Raw genomic sequence first — 22,692 nt, 5'->3', positions numbered from 1 at the left:
ACTGGTCCCAGTACTGACCCCTAAGGAATACCACTCATCACTGGTTTCCACTTGGACATTGAGCTGTTGACCACAACCCTTTGAGTGTGGCCATCTAACCAGTTCCTTATCCACCAAGTGGTCCATCCATCAAATCCATGTCTTTCCGCTTTAAAGACCAGGATGTCATGCGGGACACTGTGAAACGCTTTAATTAATTAATAAAAAAATATTACAGTTCTAGAGAATCTTCTGGGCTATCAGAAGGAAAGGTGATTCAGAATGAGCATATCCAGGACCAAGGCTGTGCTGATACGAGGAGCTGCCAGAGGGGAGGTTATTCCTTGAAAGTTGCAAGGAGTGAGCCACAAACAGATGTGTTGTGTCATGGGGAAGTTATCACTTTGGGGCAGAGAAGTGAGAGTTCTATCTAGCCAGAGTTCTGTTTTCACAGTAACTCAGCAGCAGATGATGAGGAAAGAAAATAAAACAAAACAAAACAAGCCACATATGAAAGGTATCTTCACTCCGGCAGAGTGGCAAAGCAGGAAATTGAACATAACTTTTCAGCTATATCTGAGATCACTGATCTCTCTGCATCTCGATATGTGTCTTTCTTTTGTGTCATACAGTTTAGGCCACTTTCATTCCTCAGCAATTTGTATCCTGTTTATGAGACTCGTGAGCTGTCCTGAGCTTCTCTGGGCACACTCACCTCATATTTTAGTGTACTTCTTTGGAAATAATGTATTCTGCCTAGCTGTGGTTTTATTTGTCTTTGAACATTTAAGGGAACAGCAGCTTCTATATGTGTTACTGAGAAGGTTATATTCTCTGGAAATAATAATAAAAGTTCTATGATGTGTTTGAAAGATAACTCACGGATTTCCAATATTATCCAATCTGCTAAGTCTACTGTGTTCCAGTTGAGCTTTAAGATAAGGTCTATTGTTTCTTTTGCTTTATATGGACATAAGAACCTAATACATATCTAGATTTTCCTAATGTTCTTGCACTAACTTCTCCATTGGCTATGGTTTCTATGGTGTGAGATTGTCCACTTTGTCCATTTTAACTTTTCATTGTCCACCTTAAACATTGACATGGGAGTAGAATAACAATTTCAGTTGTTTTTCATTTCTGTAGATTCTTACGAAATATATTTGCATCTAAGTGAAGAAGACGGGGACAATAAACCATTGCCAAAGCACAAGAGCATAGGACTGATATAACCTGGTTAATATTCTAGTTGAAAAGCAAACCAAACAACATTAAATCCGTACAAAGGATCCACAAAACCATCTTGTATGATCAGTTAGGAACACATAAAAAACCTGAAACAAGGGATCTACAATACTTTTTGCTTTGATTTAAAAATAAATGGCTGCCAACTTGTTTTCATGTTTTGTTTCATAAAAACCTAAATCCTTTCAATCCTAAGAAATGTTCTGAAGTTTGATTTTTTTGGTGTAATGAATACATTTTATGTCCTGACCTATTCTTTGCTACATAGAAGCACACCCATGGGCAATTGACTTTTGAAGATTTTTAGAAGATTTTTGTTTTCTCATTATTTTATTTTTATTTTACACTTAATCTGTAAATTGATAAAGCAGTGAGCTTTAAAATGATTCAAAAGATGAGAATATATTCCTTTTGTCTAGTCTATGTTTTCACCATATGAGCCTATGGTGAAAATTGCTTACTGTTACTGACCAGAGAACACAGAGGAGTCCTTTCACTTAAATATGCCGTCAAATGTGTTTCCACTTCCCAATTCTCCTTCCCTCCAAACACACAGTTAGGAATTTAACCTAAACATTGTGCAGTAATAATCATGTAACTTTAAAAATCCGGAGGCGCTATTTTTCCCTTTTTTGTGACAGTCCCTAGGAATATGGATTTTCCCTATCATTCCTTTTCATTGTGGTTCAACATTATTTTGCCAGTGCATTAGAGTTTCTACAATGACTCATACCTCTAGCAACATAGTAGAAATATACAATTCAAATATAATGGTGTTTTGTACTTGCAACTTTTTTTTTCTGTTATCCACTGATATTTTTGAAATATTACAGGGGATCTTGATCACAGAAAGCTGCTGCTACTGTGAGATGATGCAGATATTTCAGGTAGGTGGTGATGAGGTAGGTACCAGAAGTCTAAGGGCAATGAAGAATGACTTCAGGGCCCTGGGACGGCTGGTTAAGGGATCGGGAGCACAAATAGTGTTCTCCTCTGTCCCACCATTTGTAGGGGTTGAGATGTAATAAATAGGAGGAGCCAGCAAATTACTCCTGGCTCCAAGACTGGTGCATACGGCAGGACTTCGGCTTTTTTGATCATGGGCTGATCTACAGGAAACCAGGCATGCTGGCAACAGGTGGGGGAAGCCTAACCCGAAGGGGAAGAAAGATCCTGGGACAAGAATTAGCAGGGCGCATTCATAGGGCTTTAAACTAGGTTTGAAGGGGGATGGGGATGAAACCAGGACTACAAAAGTGGTGCCCAGGAGCAGCATACCAGTGCTTCTGGGTAAAAATGTTAGCATTAGGGCTTGTCCCCCCAAGGAAGTAGCAGGACAGTTAGCCCAGCTGAAGTGCATCTACACTAATGCATGCAGCATGGGGAATAAACAGGAGGAGCTGGAGGCCATTGTTCAGCAAGGAAACTATGATATAGTTGCCATCACAGAAACATGGTGGGAAGACACACACAAGTGGAGTGCTGTAATCGATGGCTACCAGCTTTTCAGAAGGGATAGGCAAGGAAAGAGAGGTGGCGGGGTGGGCCTCTTTGTTAGGGACAGTTTTGAATGTCTGGAACTTAACAGTGTGAATAACAGTGTTGAGTGTGTATGGATAAGAATTAAGGGGAAGGCCAACAAGGCAGACATCGTGATGGGAGTTTGTTATAGACCCCCTAATCAGGATGTAGAATCTGATGAAGTATTCTATAAGCAGCTGGCAGAGGTCTCACGATCATTCCCCCTTGTTCTTGTGGGGGACTTCAACTTCCCAGAGGTCTGCTGGAAATATAACACAGCAGAGAGGGAGCAGTCCCGGAGGTTCCTGGAGTGTGTGGAAGACAACTTCCTAACACAGCTGGTGAAGGAACCAACTAGGGGAAGTGCCCTACTGGACCTACTGTTTGTTAACAGAGAAGGTCTTGTGGGGGATGTAAAGGTTGGAGGTCGTCTTGGGCACAATGACCATGAAATGGTAGAATTTTCAATTCTTGGTGAGGCAAGGCGGGGAGCCAGCAGAACTGACACCTTGGATTTCCAAAGGGCAGACTTCAGCCTGTTTAGGAGCATGGTCAAGAGTGTCCCTTGGGAGGCAGTGTTGAAGAGCAAAGGTGCCCAGGAAGGCTTGTCATACTTCAAGCAGGTGCTCTTAGAAGCACAGGAGAAGGCCATCCCCATGTCTCGAAAAATGAGCCGACGGGGAAGAAGACCAGCCTGGCTAAATAGAGAGCTTTGGATGGACCTCAGAAAAAAAAGGAAGGCTTACATTCTCTGGAAAAGGGGCTTAGCAACTTATGAGGATTATCAAGATATAACAAAGCTATGTAGGGGGAAAATTAGAAGGGCCAAAGATCAATCAGAACTCAGCTTAGCCACTGCAGTTAAAGACAATAAGAAGAGATTCTTTCAGTATATCAATAGAAAAAGGAAGACTAGGGAAAATGTAGGCCCACTGATGAATGAGACAGGTGCCCTAGTGGTGGAAGACACAGAGAAGGCAGAGCTACTGAATGCCTTCTTTTCTTCAGTCTTCACTGCTAAAGCTGCCTCTCACGAATCCCATACCCTGGAGGCAAGGGGGAAGGTCTGGAGAGAGGAAGATTTTCCTTCAGTTGAGGAGGACCAGGTCAGAGACCACTTGGCCAATGTGGACATTCATAAGTCCATGGGCCCTGATGGAATGCACCTGCGAGTGCTGAGAGAGCTGGCAGATGTTATTGCTAGACCACTCTCCATCGTCTTTGAAAGGTCATGGGGTACAGGAGAGGTGCCTGAGGACTGGAGGAAGGCTGACATCACTCCAATCTTTAAAAAAGGCAAGAAGGAGGAGCCAGGGAACTACAGACCAGTTAGTCTCACCTCTGTCCCTGGGAAGGTAATGGAGCGACTCATTCTGGATGTCATCTCCAAACACGTTGAGGAACAGGAAATCATTGGAAGTGGTCAACATGGATTTACCAAGGGTAAATCATGCTTGACCAATCTGATAGCTTTCTATGATGTTATAACTGGTTGGCTGGATGAGGGGAGAGCCGTAGATGTCATCTACCTTGACTTTAGCAAGGCTTTTGACACTGTCTCCCATAACATCCTCATTAGGAAGCTGAGGAAGTATGGGCTAGATGAGGTGACGGTGAGGTGGATCGAGAGCTGGCTGTGTGACAGAACTCAGAGGGTTGTGATCAGCGGCATAGAGTCTAGTTGGAGGCCTGTGACGAGTGGTGTCCCCCAGGGGTCAATACTCTGGCCAATTTTGTTCAGTATATTCATTAGTGACTTGGATGATGGGAGAGAGTGTATCCTCAGCAAGTTCGCTGATGATACCAAACTGGGAGGGGTGGCTGACACTCCGGAGGGACGTGCTGCCATCCAGCGTCACCTGGACAGGCTGGAGAGCTGGGCAGAGAAGAACATAATGAGGTTCAACAAAAGCAAGTGCAAGGTCCTCCACCTGGGGAGGAAGAATGCTAAGCACCAGTATAGGTTAGGGGTGGACCTGCTGGGAAGTAGTTCTGAGGAGAAGGATCTGGGGGTCCTGCTAGACAGTAAATTATCCATGAGCCAACAATGTGCCCTTGTTGCCAAAAAGGCCAATGGAATCCTGGGCTGCATAGGGAAGACTGTGGCCAGTAGGTCGAGGGAGGTCATTCTCCCCCTCTACTCTGCACTGGTGAGGCCACAACTGGAATACTGCACCCAGTTCTGGGCTCCCCAGTTCAATAGGGACAGGGAACTACTGGAGTGGGTCCAGCGTAGGGCAACTAAGATGATTGAGGGACTGGAGCATCTCCCTTATGAGGAAAGGCTGAGAGAGCTAGGACTCTTTAGCCTGCAGAAGAGAAGGCTAAGGGGAGACCTTATCATGGCATACAAGTATCTAAAGGGTGGGTGTCAGGAGGATGGTGCCAGACTCTTTTCATTGGTTCCCAGTGACAGGACGAAGGGCAATGGGCACAAGTTAGAACATAGGAAGTTCCATTCAAATACACGGAAAAACTTCTTTACGGTGAAGGTGACAGAGCACTGGAACAGGCTGCCCAGGGAGGTTGTGGAGTCCCCTTCTCTGGAGATTTTCAAGACTCGCCTGGATGCAGTCCTGAGTAATGTGCTCTAGGCAGTCCTGCTTTAGCGGGGGAGTTGGACTAGATGATCTCTAGAGGTCCCTTCCAACTCTGAAGTTTCTGTGATTCTGTGATTCTGTGATATTTCAGTCGCTACATTACGTGATACATGTGCTCATAGATTTGTAGGTCATGCATACATATATTTCAAATATGCTAATTTTGATCCTAAAAATGCTATGCAAATAGATTTAGAATTATTTACATGTTTTCCTTCCTGTGTTTATAATTTATAGAAGGAGTACCTGTACTTTTGAAGAATTTACTGGATGTTGTGATGGATAGTCCAATACTTTTTTAAGTCCAAGACTTTTTAAAAGACTGATATGGATTTCTTTGAGGGAAGAGGCTGCTTTTTGTTCTGGGGTTTTGGGTTTGGTTTTTTTCTTTTTTTTTTTTTTTTTTTTTTTGTAAATAAGTGGTGCATTTTTGTTCCAATAGGAATTTATTCAGAGAAGTCCTCTGTACAGTGTGGATCAGAGATATGGTGTCAAAATAAATAATCACAATGAATCGTCCATTCTGATGTATGAAACTGTCTTTTATTTTAGTTATTTTTCTTAGTTTGGCAAAACTCATAAGATCTTAAGAAATTCAAACTGCAGACTTTATATGCAGATATGAATAAATGTGCATACACATAAATACACAAATAGATGTGTCAGTATTTGTTTAAAAAACAGAGTAAACATTGATTAAAAAGTTAAATGCTACCTGAAGTGCTAATTTTAATGCTGTCAGTCTGAGTTTAATGCCACTTCAAGATAAAGTGTGAATAATGACTGTATTTTAGGCTTGCTTCAAACGTCGCAGTTCAGAATTTTGAGACAGAAACATATTATTTTTGTAAGTAAATGGGGAGGGGAAGGACAAAATTCTTTTACTATTAGACCGTATGTGGGCAAAATTTTAGACCTTAGCACTTCATGAAAATGAAATTATTTCAGTGTGCATTTAATATTTAATTTTAGTCAACAATGGGAACAATTTCCAAGTGGCAGTGGAAGTGATCATTTTCTGGAACAAATGGATAAGAGCAATTTACACTCTGTACAGTCATTGGCAATATCACAGAGAGTTAATGCAAGTAGAGTGGCAGGAAAGGAAGCATGACATAGTGTAGCAAACTGGACAGCCTCCAAGATGCTCATTAGCCATGTGACTAATCCTAAAATGAATACATAATGCAAACGAGATGCGAAAGCACCTTCCTGTTTTGGTGAGATATCACTGCATGAGATTGTGTCAAATGAGCAGTTGAGGGCATTAAGGCTGTGTCAATGTCACACTTTAATTGAAATGGGTGTGGGATGGGAGGCACTTTAGCATTAAGCACATGAATTTCCATGAGGTTCCCTAATGAAGTAATGCATTCAATGCATCAAATAAAACACATTTAAACTCATCTTTAATAAGATAGTGGAAATGTGTGGGTGAATTTAAGAAAAAAGATAAAATGTGACTGAAAACATCCTAAGGTTATGTAATGCGTACCAAAAAATACCTGTGTGATAAAGAATATTATATCTGTTTTCAAGGTACAAAAATGAAAAAGGATAAAGCAAGGGAAATACGAGCTCATTAGTAATGGCAGAGTGAAAGAAGACAAAGATGGGACACATCTACTAGATCAGGAGAAGGAGATCTTTACACAAAAGTACTATTTAAATTAATTTTTAGCTTACAAAAATTTTCTAGATAATTTCTACTAATATCTAAGATGTGTATATGTGTATACTCTGCCCCTAATGTCACTCTTATTCTTATTTTTCCATAGAAGGTAAAATATTCTAATTGGACTGAACAGGCCACAACTGCATTTGAACTCCAAAATTATTGTTTTTTATGATGTGATTGATAGCTAAATAGTCACCACTGCCTTTCATTCATGATTCTTCATACATTTAGTAGCCCTATCTGAGACTGGATAAATAACATATAAAATGATCTGAAACCAGTACAATTTGTCTCCAAAAGACTGTTTCCAAGAGTATTCAGATTAATTGTGTAGACATAGTTAAATTGCCCATGTTTGTGTTCCATATTCATCATAATTTAAAATGAGAAATGGAGAATATATAAGAATACTGCTGCATGCGTTTGAACCATAATCTTAAACCTGTGTTTTATTATTATTTTTCATTTTTCTATCTGTTGGTATTATCTGCATCATACATCACATTAAGAGGCTAATCCTCACTTTCAGTATAAAGTATTTTAACTTATGTACGTGAAGAAGAGCAAACAGAGATAATGTCTAGAGCTAAGTTTTACATTCAGACACCTACATGCAATCTAGGTTCCAGTTTTGTGGGATTCAAGGAGATATAGGAGTGGAGATATAGGTCTTTGCTCATTTCCTTTATCACAGGTTTTGAGAGCTGTTTGAGATGCCCTACAGTATCCTGCTTGGGTTCAGGTTCCTGATCTAGAATGCTGTGGATCTCCCACAGGTCTTGTGTTGTTGTCATCTGACCCCCTGTGGATATGACATAGGACCTATGGGGCAGCTGAACCCTTCTAGTCCAGTGAAGGAAAGCCAGACGAGATTCCCAAGAGCGTATCAAATAGCAAGAGTCATACGTCATATGTGGGCAACTGAATACAGTCTATACTTCCATTAAGTGTACAGGGATTTTAGATACGTACCTTGCATGTAGACACATATTTTGTAGCGCTCTAAATGTACATTCCTGAATCTGCATTGCAGTGCCTTCCCTGACAGCTCATCAGAACGAGGGCCTTCACAGATCATGATGCTATCTCTCAGAGTGCCTTGATAGATGTCCTGCAGTGAAGGGAGGAAAATGCAGGGTGGGACTCACCATGCAGAATCCTTCTTAATGTGGCAAAAGAAAGGAGAGCATTGGCATATGTCTGGCAGTGTAGGTGCTCCCACTGCAAGATTAAAAAACCCAAACCATTAATAGAAATAGAAGGAGCAGTATTAAGAAATTAAAAATAAAAGAAGTGCCTAAACTGCTTAGTTAGTTTAGATTTCAATGAGGCAACAAAATACCTTCTGCTTACTGTTGCTATTATTCTGCCATGAAGGGAAACAGAAATCATTTGCAGCCATAGAGAATGGAGACTGGAAAATTATAGCAGATATTTCTCTCTGTGATGCAAAAAAAAATGATTTTTAAAAAAATAATCCTATTTCTCTTGGAAATAATTTTTCGAAAAGGTGATAGTTTCCCTCTAAAGAGCAGATTAATAACAGTTGGATCATGTCTCAACATTTCAGTCTGAGATATATCCTCTAACTTGGATGTATTTTCAGCTCAAGATGAGCTTTGATTCTTTGCTTCTTCCTCTCTTGAGAACATCAGTATTTTCCTTACTAATGACACAGTCTGGCCCCATTCTAAATATACTGTGTTACTCAGAGTCATGATCTCTATCTCTACTATCAAACTTCTTTTCTTGGGGACTTTGCTTTGATAAGCCAATTATTCAGCCCTGAGCATTTTGCAGACTTCATGTAAGAAATATCCAAAGCAACCAATTACATTTCCCTGTCCAAGCTCAAGATGAATTGCATCTAAAATCCTGGACACACACTTAGTGTCTGCTACTACTTTGTCACATTCATATTTTCTTACAAATGCAACTCATCATGCAATTATTTGAGGGCTGTTTACACCAGGTGACAGCTCGCTGTCACTTAACTTTTTCACAGATTCATGAAACAGTGTTTAATCTAGTAATTTTCCTTTGCTAATGCCTCTCATACAAAGCAATAGCAGACTAGCAAAAGCAGTCTATGCTTTTCTAGGGAGTAGACGGCCCAGACAGCTGTTCCTACAGTTTTCATTTTCTCCCTATCATTTCACCGAACACCTGCTCAAAGGTTGGAGGTTAATCAGAACACCCTGATGATCATTTAGGCCTGCAGTTTAGTCTTGGAAATGCACTTGTCTGTCTGTGTCTCTTGCTCATGGCCTTAGAAAATGTAACAGAATCTGCTGTGTTAGCAGATTCACTTCAGCCATAGTGGTTCCAGACAGTAGCTCCAGCTCTGAGCCTCTGCAGCACACTGAGAGGTCTCAGGGAAGGAAACAGTGTATAGAGGAGACCTGATGTAGAGATATCTAACTTCTTTACCCTAAATCACGAACAAGGAATGATGCATGAACTATCACCTGCTAGGAACAGACTTTGGAAGCTCTGCAACAGACTGTAGTTTTGTGAGATCAGCCAAATCTAACAATGCATTTGTGTGGAAAAGTAGGAAGCTCCGCTTTTCATCTCTGCCCTTCTCCCAGCCTTATTGGCTCCCTGGCACCCACTGGACAATTTTTGAAGCTGATTCAACAGCAGTCCAGAAGAAAACTAAGCCACTCCAACACAGAAGAGTTGTCTACCATGTTAATGAGTTTAATCACGTTAGTAAAAACAATTCAGCAGGCTCAAAACTTGGCAAAAGGGGTAGTGTAGAAGCACATATGGGGAAATGAGAGTACAGGTGGGGATGAAAGAGAAGAAGAGAGATTCTTTTATTTCTGGGACAGGCAAGATGTGAAAACCATCTGAGTTAACCATCTCATGGAGAGTCACTCTCAGACACCAACCTGTGAGCTAAAATTCCTTCCTAAATTGATCTCTGTTCTTAAAGACAATAGGGACAATTACCAAGCCAAAAATGTAGATGGGTTCAAAAACCACTGTGGTAAACTTGGAGAGAAAAAAATCCATCAAGGTCTGTTAAAGACAGAGATTCTACTCCCAGTTCAGAAGGTCCCTTGAGGTGCAAATAACTGGAAAATGAGAAAATATTCCAAGCAGAAATCATTGTGTGGAATTCCCTGGGCTATCGGTCACTCTCCAAAATGGATTAGATGGATTGTTGACCTTCTATAGCTCTATTTCTTATGTTCTCATTTGGAACATTTACCTAATCTGAATGAACTTAACTGACAGTCTGGCCAGTGATCTGACTTCCCTTTCTCCCCTGTTTCAGAAAGCAGACAAACAGATGAACTCTATTTCTCAAGGATCTCTGCCCAACGTCTGCCTACCATGGCTGGAACAGGAAACAAAAGTCTCTTGCATGTTGCCATGAAAGACCTATGCTGCATGTTCACATGCAAAAAGGCACCAATGTCCCTTAACTGTGAATGGTTCATACTTATTATTTTCTATCCTCCATTAACTTTTTGTGTTAGAACTAAGGCACGTTCCTGCCTTGGCCATCTTCTCTTCTCCATTGAATACAGTGTTAATGGAGGACCAAAGCACGCTATATAACCCTTCTATTCCTCCCAGAAACACCTGAGTTTAATTGTATATCTGCTAAACAGAGAGACAAGAAACATAACCAAAAATTGTGACATTGCGGTTGCTATTCTGAAGCAGTGATTAGCCAGATTAACATTAGGAAAGGAAAAAAGTGCCTTTTCTCATAACTGTAACAATCTCAAAACATTTCTGTGGTAAATTTTAAAATAATAGTGGTATTACTAATAATGATAATAATGAAACAAATTCATTATAATTATTTCATAATGATATCTAACATATTAATAATCTAGAAAGAATCAGTCAAGAATAGAAAATATTATTAAAATATTTTTGTCTGTTCTACACAAAATAGGCTATTTATTTATTTTCTTAGCACCTTCATACAGGTAGAAGACCTCTGTCCCAGGAACTGTGGTTTTGATTTGACTCAATCCAACAATCCTCACCTTCCCCTGCTTAGAGTCAGTAAGTCTTTAATTGAACCACCTAATAATCTGAAGTAGCAAAGTGTTGAAGAGTGTTTCTTCTTATTACAGAAGAACTTATTCTCAGAGCTGAGCTCTTCATGTGGAGGCCTACAGTGATACTCCAAACATTGACCTATCACAGAAAACTGAGACATTTCTGTCTTAGGTTCCTAGCTACTGTAGGGCTTTTAGTAGAGTTTCGTATACACTCTTTCATTGGATTGAGCCACTGATACAACCTGGGGAATTCAGCTCCTAGTCTGTAGATCCTGTCTGGGTAAAGCGTGAGCAAAGTGTCCATCTGTCTGATGACATTAAGGCAGGAGAGTTTATATGTTTATGCAGAACTATAAACCACAATGCTGTCACATGCAGGTTCTGGTCTCTAATTCATAACATAAATATACTGAAGTTGTAAGGCATGATTCATCTCATGCTAACATCTACTGTAATAGGTATCGCAACCCACATACAGTGAGGGTGATTATGATCAGGATCATGAACATAGAAGGAACTGAAGTAAGACTTGCAACCCTGTGAATAGCCACCAGTGGAAAATTTACTTACCTATTCCCTGTATATCATGACTTTTAAGAAAATATCCCTTAAATGATTTTTGAAATTGGAAGCGGCATTCATGCTATGGTTTCCTAGAGGTGGATGATTTATCACTCTACATTCAAAATTCTTCATCATAGGACAAATGTCTCCATTAACCTTTCTTTCACGGAAGCCGTCAGCCATCTACATCTTACTAAATCCAAGGCACTGTCCAGGCTAATAGCCACGCAGATGTAGTCAACTTGTTAATTACTCCCCCTGAAATGACAAGTAGTGAATTCGTAGCTGTCAGATCCTCCCACTCAGTAACACAATCATAGACTTTAAAGACTAGTGAAATTGCTACCTGCTATTCTTGTTCCACAAGATAAGGGTAGTTGGACTCCTGTTAATTATCATGTTTTGATTAAACAGGAGTACTTTGTTCACTTTGTTCATGTACATCTTTGAAGTAAACGACATTTCTCTGGAAGCAGAGAAAGTAATGATATGCCTTTATTAAATATTAGTAGCATTATCTATATTGCAAGTGGTTTCTAGCAGAAAAGCAAGTGCTATAGCAAAGTTTTGCCTGGTTATCTTTAGCCCTGATTTGCAAAAATGCTAACATTTGTAAGAAATTGAATTTTCTCTTCAGGAGCTGCTTCTGAGAAAAATATATGTCACTCAAATAGTCTTAGTCACATGGGTGGGACACTTTACCAGCAAAATTTAACTTGTTTGAAGGACTGTAGCACAATGTCCAAAGAAGAGCTGGGCAGCAAGTCATATCCTTTATAATTGTTTGTATAAATTTAGCCACATCTGTACATGCCTGCAGATTAAAAGCATAAATAGTGGCTTTGTTGATAACAGTGTTTTTGTCATGACTGACAGTTACTGCACTGGGCCAAATTATTTACATAGACTTTGTCAGACTTTTATCCAAAACTCTGCTTCATCCCAGCCTCTCTGCAGAAGCCCATCTTTTATAGGGGGTGACTATTCTACATCCAGGGGAATCCTACATTTCACAATATGTTGTTACATAAGAATGCAATCAGCTTCTCCATCCATATGTCTTTGGGACAGAAGGAAAAGGGCACATCAGTTTCTAGATTTCTTTTTGTTTATATCAACTGTAGTCAGAACTTGATCAGAACTCTTAAGAATTCTGTTTTTCAAGGGCTTTTGTGAACATGCATTTTGCTTTTATTAATAATTGATTTTTAAGAGGGAAAATACATATGTTCAACTAGAAAATATAATGTTGCAAATATTAAAAAGTTAGCATAGTATGGTATTAAAAAGTTAATATAGTATTCATATAAAAATAGCCTTCATATATAAAAAAAAAGCCATAAAAATGCTTTTTCATAGCAAAAGACTTTTTGTATGGGATTTTTTTGTATTTAATTTTCACTCGGCTCCTGGTCCTGAATTTTTTCAGGATTAGGTAAATAGTTTTACACATTGCAGGTACTCCACATAGGGATTCATTTATGATAGTCTCTTCTTGCACATTCAGATACTCTCAGTCTTATGTGTCTCTCTGTGTTTGTATATGTAGGTACATACATACCAATGCACAAACATGTAAATCCACAGACAGGTTAACATATATATGTGTATATGTCTAATCTCCCTATGATGAAGCACATCATGGGAATGAATAAGTATCAGTGCTCAGTGTAGAAGGATTTGTTAATTTGTTGCTTCAGAATATTGAGTAGGAACTAAAGTAAAAGCACTGGGATTCATCCAAGCCAACAGTGTTGTCATGGTTTAACCCCAGCCGGCAACTAAGCACCACACAGCTGCTCACGCACTCCCCACCCCAGTGGGATGGGGGAGAGAATCGGAAAGGTAAAAGTGAGAAAACTGTTGGGATGACATAAAAAAAGTTTAATGCATAATAATAATAAAAATAATAATAACAACAACAACAACAACAACAGTAGTAGTAGTAGTAGTAGTAGTAGTAGTACCAGTAAGGGAAAGAAAAAAATAAAAAAGAGAGAGAAAAATAAAAAACAAGAAAGACAAGTGATGCAAATGAAAACTATTACTCACCACCAACTGACTGATGCCCAGCCAGTCCCTAAGCAGCAGTACTGCTCAGCAACAGCTAAAACATCCCTTTATTACCAACAGCCTTTCCAGCACTTGATGAATACGTGTAGATGAAAACCTCTCCCATGCAAATCTTTGTGCAAAAAAATCACTCTTCATTTTGGTCCTTCTTGGAAGCCACCCAGGCAGCTGTCTCCTTTTCCAACTGTTGTTTTAGTAAACATCAAGATAAAGAGGACCCAATGCAAAGAGACAAAACAGATTTAACTGACATATCTATAGGTACAACTTGGGGCCGGGGCCGGGGCCGGGGCTGGGGGGGGGCGGGGGGGCAGGGACGACGGAAAAGAAGACAGAAAGTGCAATGGATAACCCACTTTCGAATTTGGAAGGCACTGAGTGCATTTCAGGTCACTGAGAAAGCTGCCGTGTAAGTACACAATGCTGAAAATCAATCAGGCTCCTTCAGCAGCTGTGTGTTATCAGTCTTGCCCTGCAGAGCACAGATCTGAAACATTAGGCAGCCCAACAAGAGGGAGAAACTTAATTTGAGAGCAGCTGTTTTAAGACAGATACATAATGGCATCGAAAGAGGAGCACTATGGTGAGGTGAGAACCAAGCAGAATACTCATTAGGCTGAGGATGCTTTTAGTTTTGTTATTGTAACCAGACACAGACAGAGTATGGTCAATGGCAGCCAGAGCCTAAGTTAAAGGAGTGAGATGAGGTAAAAATGAAGCTGGCTCAGTTAAATAAAGGTGGCTCAGTTAAAAACTACTAATAAGAAATAGTCAGACTGCATGGGATTTACTGGTTCTACACTCCTGTCTTTGTTACACTGCAACAATTCTGGACATTCAACGGGTAATTTAAGCCCTGTCCTTCCTCCAGGTATTTGGGCACCACTTTTCATTGACGGTTGCAGGATTAAGTGCAGGTTTATCTGAAGATCCGTGCACAGTCTAGTTATGCTTCTGCCTTCCACTGAAGATATTAGTGCTGCTTATTTCAGGACGACAAAATCAACTAAAAGTTGTGAGGTGTTCTGCTCTTTTGTTTTCAGGCTTGCAGAATAGAAGTTCCTTGTATTATTATTTGCATCTTTACTCCTTGAAATCATGAATTATCTTCTAAACACTCAAGATTTGTTTTTATGTTCCACTGGAAATGCAGGAACCTCTAAAACTGAACATGGCAGTTAGTTAAGAATATGTCATAATGCTGAACAAAGACTACATAAAGGAAACTAAAAGAATTGCATCTTCAATTGAAATTAATAAGGAAACTTGGAATGTACAACAGTAATATGCATTTGAATTTAGCAAAGCCATATGAAAACAACATTACAGAATCTTTTCTGAAGACATATGTGGGCAAGACCTTGCTTTAATATCTTATCTGAAAATATGTTTATGGTAATTTGAATGCTAAAATGAAAACTGAAAGATAGAAAGTGCTGTGTTTCTCATCATGCAACTGAATGTATAATGAATAAATGTATGAATTCCTTTTACAATAAGCACTTAACATGACTAATGCTTTGTTTTTTCTCAGATTATTTTAATTTTCTCAAGGCCTACACTATAGTCTTTTTATAAGAATAAGGCTAGCAAGAGAAGTACTATCACCTGCATTAAATGCTGCATTACTTACCTGCTTCTCTTTCATAGAAACAGTAGAGAGGTTCTAAGTGTGTGGTTACTGAAGAAAGACTGTCTATCTGTGGGTTTGGAAAGGCAGTCATTTTGTCTCTGTTCTGCAAACCACCATCAAGATTCTTCTTCCTGGAATGATGTTGCCTGTTACCATCACTTGTGCAGGTAACTTGTGCTATTAACACAGAACTGAGAAAAACCTGAAAGATCTGACAAAGACATGAAGAAGCTAAACAAATTACAGTATAATGGCAGATGGAGTTCTATGCTGAGAAAGAAAAAGCAGCAGTACTGGAAAGAATAATCTGAACTATCGTTAATTGCTAGTATAATGTAGAATTATGTAACAATAGGCAGAACTGGATATTTAAGTTTCCTAGCTACTAGTCGAGTACTAATTTTCCTACTTGCCTTATTTTCAAGGATATTTCTATCTACGTGAGTATTCATAGAATACAAGGTAAACAAATCTGTCAGCTCCACTATTCTAAGCCATTCATTGCTTATCATGTGTGCATAGCTCGTAGGAAGGCAGCCTCTGTGACTTGGTGTCCTTGTCTGCAAAATGCTGATAGCAATTCTCACCCAAATTATAAAACACTCGTACTTCAGGAAAATAATTAAATGCTAAGGCAAAGTGTAAAACCAATGTATTTTAATGGGCAATTCCGATGACATGCGTATTTTATCTCAGATGATAGAAATTTACATGTAGCAGTTAGTGCAGTGATTTAAGTCCCCGTTCATCCACTGTCTTTTTACTTAAAAATTCTTTATTGTAAATAAAATCCATCCAGCCGAGGACTCATGATTATCCTAACTTCAGGAGCATCTCTCGATTAAAATGCGTATGTAGCAGATAATCTAAGCACACCAAAACCTGGGTATCCTGCTGTCTCTTTGGCACACAGGGAGAATGACAAGAGGCAGAATTCCAGGTGTGGATGACTGAGCTTGGACTTCCTTCTGCTGGTTTGGCACTTCCTTAGCCAAATAAAATATATTTTGGCTCATCTGTATATGTGAGAATCTGATCGGCTTTAACTGCAATTGATAATGTATAAGACAGAGAAGAAGAGAGACTATTTATTTAGAAGGAATATAAGCAGAATTAACGAATGGAAGAAAGAAGCATCTGACCTATATTTCAGGGACTGGAACATCTGTAATGCAGATGAAAAGTCCATTCCAATTCCCCTTTAAATTGTACACCATCCAAATCTACTTGTCATGAAGCAGTTACCTGCTCATAGTTGAAAAAAGAGCTTTGATATATTTTTTATGAATCTAGCTTCTCCACTGCTAAGATAAATGATTGCAATGCAACCTTGCACTAATTATTGTGCTTCTGTATGCAGAATGATGTCCTAGAAAAAAGGACAGCTGAAAAAAGAGGATGTATTTATTTTATAAAAAAAAAAGCAAGGTAACAAAAGGCCTAAGGAAGTACTTTTTTTTTTTTCTTTCATAATACTTCAAGGGACAACCAAACAATTTAGGAAAAAAAGGTTAAAAAGTGCCTTTTGATATTTTTTTTTGTTCTTGTTGTTTTAAATGGGATATTCAGTAAAGGTGGAAAGAATTAATACCAAAAAAGAAGAGATGCCATTCAGAAAACAGTTGGGGCTCTATTTGTTTGGGTTTTTTTGTTTGGTTTTTTTTTTTCCCCACCCTGGAAAACAATAAACAATCAGTAATAACTCAAGCCAAGAAGTATAATTTTCTAAGCTGAGATTTTTATCTATTTTCATATTTGTTTTTAATTTTTGTAGGAAATAACATTGTTAAAGGAGAAAACCAGGAAAAAAAAAGAGAGAATAATTCTCTTTAAAAGTTTTTAAAACATTTTAACTATTCAGTTCATATATTCATGTATTTTACGGATTGTAAGAATGCAGGAGTTTTTATTTAATTTTTCTCTTTCGTATCTACAAAATGTTCATTCTTGCATACTGTGTTGGCATCATGACTATATCTTACAGCAATATCAATAAACTCCATGCACAATTTTTTCTTAAGATGCCCTATCTTTATGCTGCATTTTACCAAAAGAAAAATCTAGGACCTTACAGTTAGACTCACAGAAAAAGATTAATACTGAACTTAATATATGATCTATATTTATTGTCTGATTTATTGCCTGATGTCTGATTATTATTCTCATCTCTTTTTTGTACCTTATCTTAATGCTTTACTGAAATAGCAGCCAGAGTTTGGCCTTTTAATAAATATCAGTCTTTAGAGCTGCAGGATGTAAAATCCAGATACACGTGGCTTAGCAGCTCCCAATTAACTTTCAAGGGAGCATTATATTAGTATTATAAATTAATTAGGTGAAAGACAATTTAATGTGCTCAAACATTGTAAATAGTGTAAATATACAAGACAACATTTGTAATAATGTGAATAATTTTTAAAGAGAAGAGATTAGACAGTGAGTTTGCTAGTGCTCCTAATGAAGGCTTAGTTTTATATACACTCAGATGCCATTTCAGTGGGACATCTTAACTTCTGTTCTTCTCTGTCCATATGTAAACAGCACGTTCCTCTCAGATCTCAGGGTTTCTGTTTCCTTAATGTGACCACAATGTATATTATGTTGCCTGGACTAAAAAAGGCTAGCCACATAGTAGTCCCTTTTGAAATCCTTTAGGAATCATTTGAAGACTCCGGAGTTTCTGCTTAACATTATAGCTACTAATAAAGCAAAAATATGTTACCTGGGTCAAACATACAGACATATCCAGCTCTTGATCTCCAGGAGGAAGTTTCTTTCCAGGTTAATGCCCTTGCCCCACTGAGTGTGACTGAGTGGGACTCAGTCCAACAGAGTAAAACAAAGATGTTTCTCTGTGTAGCGCCTCACTCTGCTCTATTTCCATTACTTCCTGAGATGAAATCCCAGTTTAAAAGCATTAATTATAGACCCGAACTAAATGGTACAGCACTTTCACTCTTAGCTTGTCTTCCTAGTCCATACAACATGGAGAAACAAGTTTTTCAGTTTATGCAACTTTCTTCTGCCTCCTTAACTGGAAAAATTCATGGCCCGGTAGCCCAGAAGACTAGTGAATAAGTAGGGTAAATGTAAAGATAGGGTCTCTCAACAGGCTGGTTGTGTTTGAGCATTAAGAAGCTGGTAAGTCATAAATGGGTGCTATGATCTGGTCTCCGTTATGAGGGTCTTGGCTCAAGATAGCAATTCCCTTGATATGTGTGGGCTTTAGGACTTCCTTTTAAATGAGTGCCTTAAGAAAAATACACGTTAAATCTCCCATCTATTTTCCATTCAAATACATGTTGAAAGTGCCTCTGCAAACAGAGAATACTGTATGCAGACAGAGAGTGTTACAAATGAAAGTCCTATCTCCTTCCTGTTTCATGTCTACATTTCTTGGGGCAAAGGCAAATCCTACAAGTAAAGAGCGTGTTCCATATACATGCTTTGCCTAGAAAAACATTTAGATTCATGTGTTTGGTCAATGTTTAATATGCTGTACTAACACCAACAAAAGAAGCTAGCGTATATTGAGAATGAAAACAGCACAGAGACTCTGGTACATCTTTGTGAAGTATTTTATGGTCACTGGTTTGGAAAAACAAAATAAATGAAAATAGGTTTGTACATTCAGTGTTGTCTTTGAAAAATAAAAGGGTTATAAACATAGCCTTGCTCCAGCTTTTAACAGTTGAAACTTTACTTATTACAGTGGCATGATACTGGGGTCCACTTGGCATAACTCGACAGGGTATTAGACCTAGATATCTTACATACTTACTGAAAGTTATGACATATTCAGAGGCCAGTGGGTGTTTTACTTACAACTAACTCTGAACTCGTAATTAATTTCCTTAGCAAATAAGACAGCATTTGTCTAGGTTCCAACTTCATTTTTATCCAAGCTGAATTTAAGTATACAAAGATCTATTTTAAAGCTGCTGCATTAAAGTGAAGAGAGAAATAGGACTGTGGCATATTGGGTTTAGACTATCCAGCTGCGGAGCCAAGAGTGCAAGCTAAATTTATGCAAGTCATATGTTATTTCTGCATGCATGAATGTAATGCAAATGGGCACTCACCTGCATGGAAATATATTAATAATAATTTATAGTATATGAATTCATATGAAGGGAATACCATATTTAATTTTACGTATTTTCGTGTTTTGTTTTTAATATTTTTGTTAAAATAAAAAGAAAAATAAATCTGCTGCACACACAACTTTCATGTCATAATAGATTATTGAAAGTGTAAGTAGCCTAATTCACTCTGTATGGTTCTTCTTTGGCATGGAGTTTCTTAGTCAACAATCCCTAAGAAGAGATCTGTTGACTCAAACATATGCTGGTTGGAGTACTCTGGCTTTCTCAGCAAGGCAATGTATCATACAGTTAACTAAGCCTCTGAGTCATGCTAATGTCAATGGGTTTAGGCATTTGTTTAAAGCAAGGCATGCAATTTGCTGAACTAAGGCCTAAATGAAGCAGGAGAGTCATGGAAATAACTGTATGTGATGATGTCATTAAAGATAACCTGCCACTGACTGCTCAAGAGTGGCTGAGTTAAGTCCATCCAGGATCCTTCATATCTGAATGCTTTAGTTTTTCCTTTGTGTAGGTGAAAACCAGATTTTCATATGCTTTTATAAAGGGTCACATGGTGCAAGTTATAAAGGGTACAAATTGGACTGTCCTGAGAATTCCAGCTACCTGCAATACAATCCCATATTATAATCCCAATATTATCTCAATAATCATCGAAAGCCTAGTACAGAGGGCCTCTGGCAGCCAGGGTTTGCAGGACTGAGTCTTTGTACGGGGCCAGCCATGTGCTCATTATGATTAATGACACTTCTCAAATGCATTAAATGCACTTGTCTTGTCTTCACGCCTCAATGCACAGCCGAAGCATAACAACAGTCACCAAAACCACTCAGGCTGCAATGCATTATTGTTTAATTAAACAACACAGATAATTTTTCAAGACCTTTTCAAATATAAACATGGCGTTGTATCTAAGCTCTGTTTAACTTTAGGAAGAAGGTATGAATTTTGAGAGGAGAATTAAATCAAAACATGAGGAAAACAATTTATGCAAATAGTAGTTCATAATTTTTATTTTTCTCCTTCCAAATTTAGGTTGACAAAATCATAAGCTAAGGGAACGGTCCACCAAGCACAGTTTTTTCCTTCTCAACCCCCAGCCATGATGAGAGTGAGGACACTGATTACAGAATTTATTTTAAAAAATCCATTTGCATTCTCTCCAGAGATATACAGAGGCCTAATTAATTGCTCTGACATATCTGAGCCAGAAGCCCTCTTCAGCCACAGGGAGACTTGCCCAGTAATTTAGACAATCTTTAGCTTGAAATTATTTGCTGGAAAAGCTCTGTGGAAGTGTGATCGCGGTAAGTAAAAACCACTCTGCTGCATAGTACCAGCACAACGCCTCTGAAGATTTGTGACTTAAACACCACCTGTGGTCTGTGCCATCCTCTTAAAGAGATTTCACTTTTTTAATATTTTGAGGTAATGTAATAGAAAAAGACTAGATAGCTTCCTTTTGCTAATACTGTGCAGTGACGATAGGTTTTCAGAAAGTGCCTTTTTGACTCAAAATAAAGCAAAGTTAGGTCAGACTGGACAGCTTTTGAAAAGCCTGGTTCAAACTAGTAAAGTTATTTCATTTTCCATTCTCTGAGCTGCTCCTATGCTTAGCTGTACTGCACTGTGTTTTTCAGAGGATGCTTATAAAACTCAAGTCCGAATTGATGACGAACCAGCCTATTTGGACATTCTAGACACTGCTGGACAGGTGAGTAGTTTCCCAATGTGAACTATTCAATCAGAGATAAACCCAAATGTTTTAACCTCAGATATGTGGGTCACAGAGCTAGGAGCAAGCTTCCCTATTCAAACATAAAGGTAGCAGTGGCAGAATAGCATGGAGGAATTAACAAAGGAGAAGATTAAAGGAATGCTTCAGTGGAATAGTATAACTTCAAAATCTGACCAGAAGAGACAGACAAATTTAATTGTGTAGAAGATAAAAAGCTGTTTGCTTCTTTTTCTCTTGTGTGCAGAAACATCTATCACAATCATGGAATGAATAAATGATGTTGGTTTTTCTTATGTGCTTATCATTCCTGCTTTTCTTTATATTACAGGAATCTTCTGATGTATTTGTAGATCAAGTGTTTTGTTACCATTCTTCTCCTTCCCACATTATATTTAAACAACAAGTACTCACCTATAAGGAAAAGATCTTAATGCCAAAAGTAACACACTGTGTACATAAATGTGTATATGCATGTGTGAGCTTCAGTCAGGCAATTGTTTCACATAAAATAAGCCAAAAGAAGGAGTTAAATGCAAGAATTTCTTCTACCTGACTCAGTTAACCTCCTTTCCATCTCAAAACATTTTTATTGTTTAATCAAAATGTTGCAGTTGGTTGATCTTTTCCTGAGGTATGGTGTCAGGGTCTGTTTGAAGGCTTTGATAGTTTCATGAGTTTCCATAGTGTGTGTACACCTTGTACAGGAATGAATCAGTCAACAAGGATGACAGATCCTTAAAACAAACAAGCTAAAAAAGATTTAGATAGTATAAGCCTGGAAACCTTGATCTCAGCATCTCAAACAACTAAATGCACCTAAGCTAGGCACTGCAAATGGTGGAAAAAGCAGTCTGCTGCCAGGAATTAGAATGGCATCAAGTTATACAATTTGAATGTAGTTCAGGGGGATTGTGGCATGAGTTTTGCATGTGAATGAAATCTAGGCCAATTTCAAAGTGAACTCAACCAGTTTCAGGGAATCAAAAGATGCCCTGAATTATTCTTCCTTGACCCAAAATTATACAGTCTCAGTAGTTAACGAGTGACTTGCTGCTGAGTCTCCTGTGAAAGTGTTTGATTCTCCAGAAAATTTAAGCTAAATTTCAAGGCATGTTTCCAAAGCCATGAATTCAATTGACCTAGAATTTATTATTATAATAGGCCCAAGAATTTCCTTATGCATAATAGTCCTAGCATAACTTCAGCAATGATTTGGCCAGGGGAAAGAAAGGACATCATAGTTGCCACTCAATATGTCTGAAAATGCCTGTACTTCTGTTGGAGGCAGCAACATCTTTGCTCACTCAGGAAGTCTGATCCTAGTAATTCAGCCCTATGCTGTCATTCACTAGAGGAATTATATCTCCAGCTGTCTAGTCTCATAAGGCTTTAGTGTTAGGGATCACCTGTCTTATTCCATAATATTTTTCACTGTTTACATCTACTTCATTCTACTCCTAAATTCACTGTAGTCTTATTTTGTAGAGTTAAAATGCTAAAAAGTGAAATAATTTCTTACCCAGA

At 38.5% G+C, this 22,692-nt stretch overlaps 1 protein-coding gene across 1 annotated transcript in view; it reads left to right on the top strand.

The window, feature by feature from the left end:
* RIT2 (Ras like without CAAX 2) overlaps window positions 1–22,692 on the top strand; it is a 192,732-nt gene that overhangs the window by 63,117 nt on the left and 106,923 nt on the right. The window contains exon 3 of the mRNA XM_054185924.1: window positions 21,071–21,144. Within this exon, the coding sequence (XP_054041899.1) occupies window positions 21,071–21,144 (74 nt within the window). The remainder of the gene's footprint in view (window positions 1–21,070; window positions 21,145–22,692) is intronic.

This window comes from Rissa tridactyla, chromosome Z (assembly GCF_028500815.1).
Source record: "Rissa tridactyla isolate bRisTri1 chromosome Z, bRisTri1.patW.cur.20221130, whole genome shotgun sequence".
Taxonomy (NCBI): Eukaryota; Metazoa; Chordata; class Aves; order Charadriiformes; family Laridae; genus Rissa; species Rissa tridactyla.
Note: the sequence above shows the minus strand (reverse complement) of the source record. Positions and strands in the feature narration are given on the sequence as shown.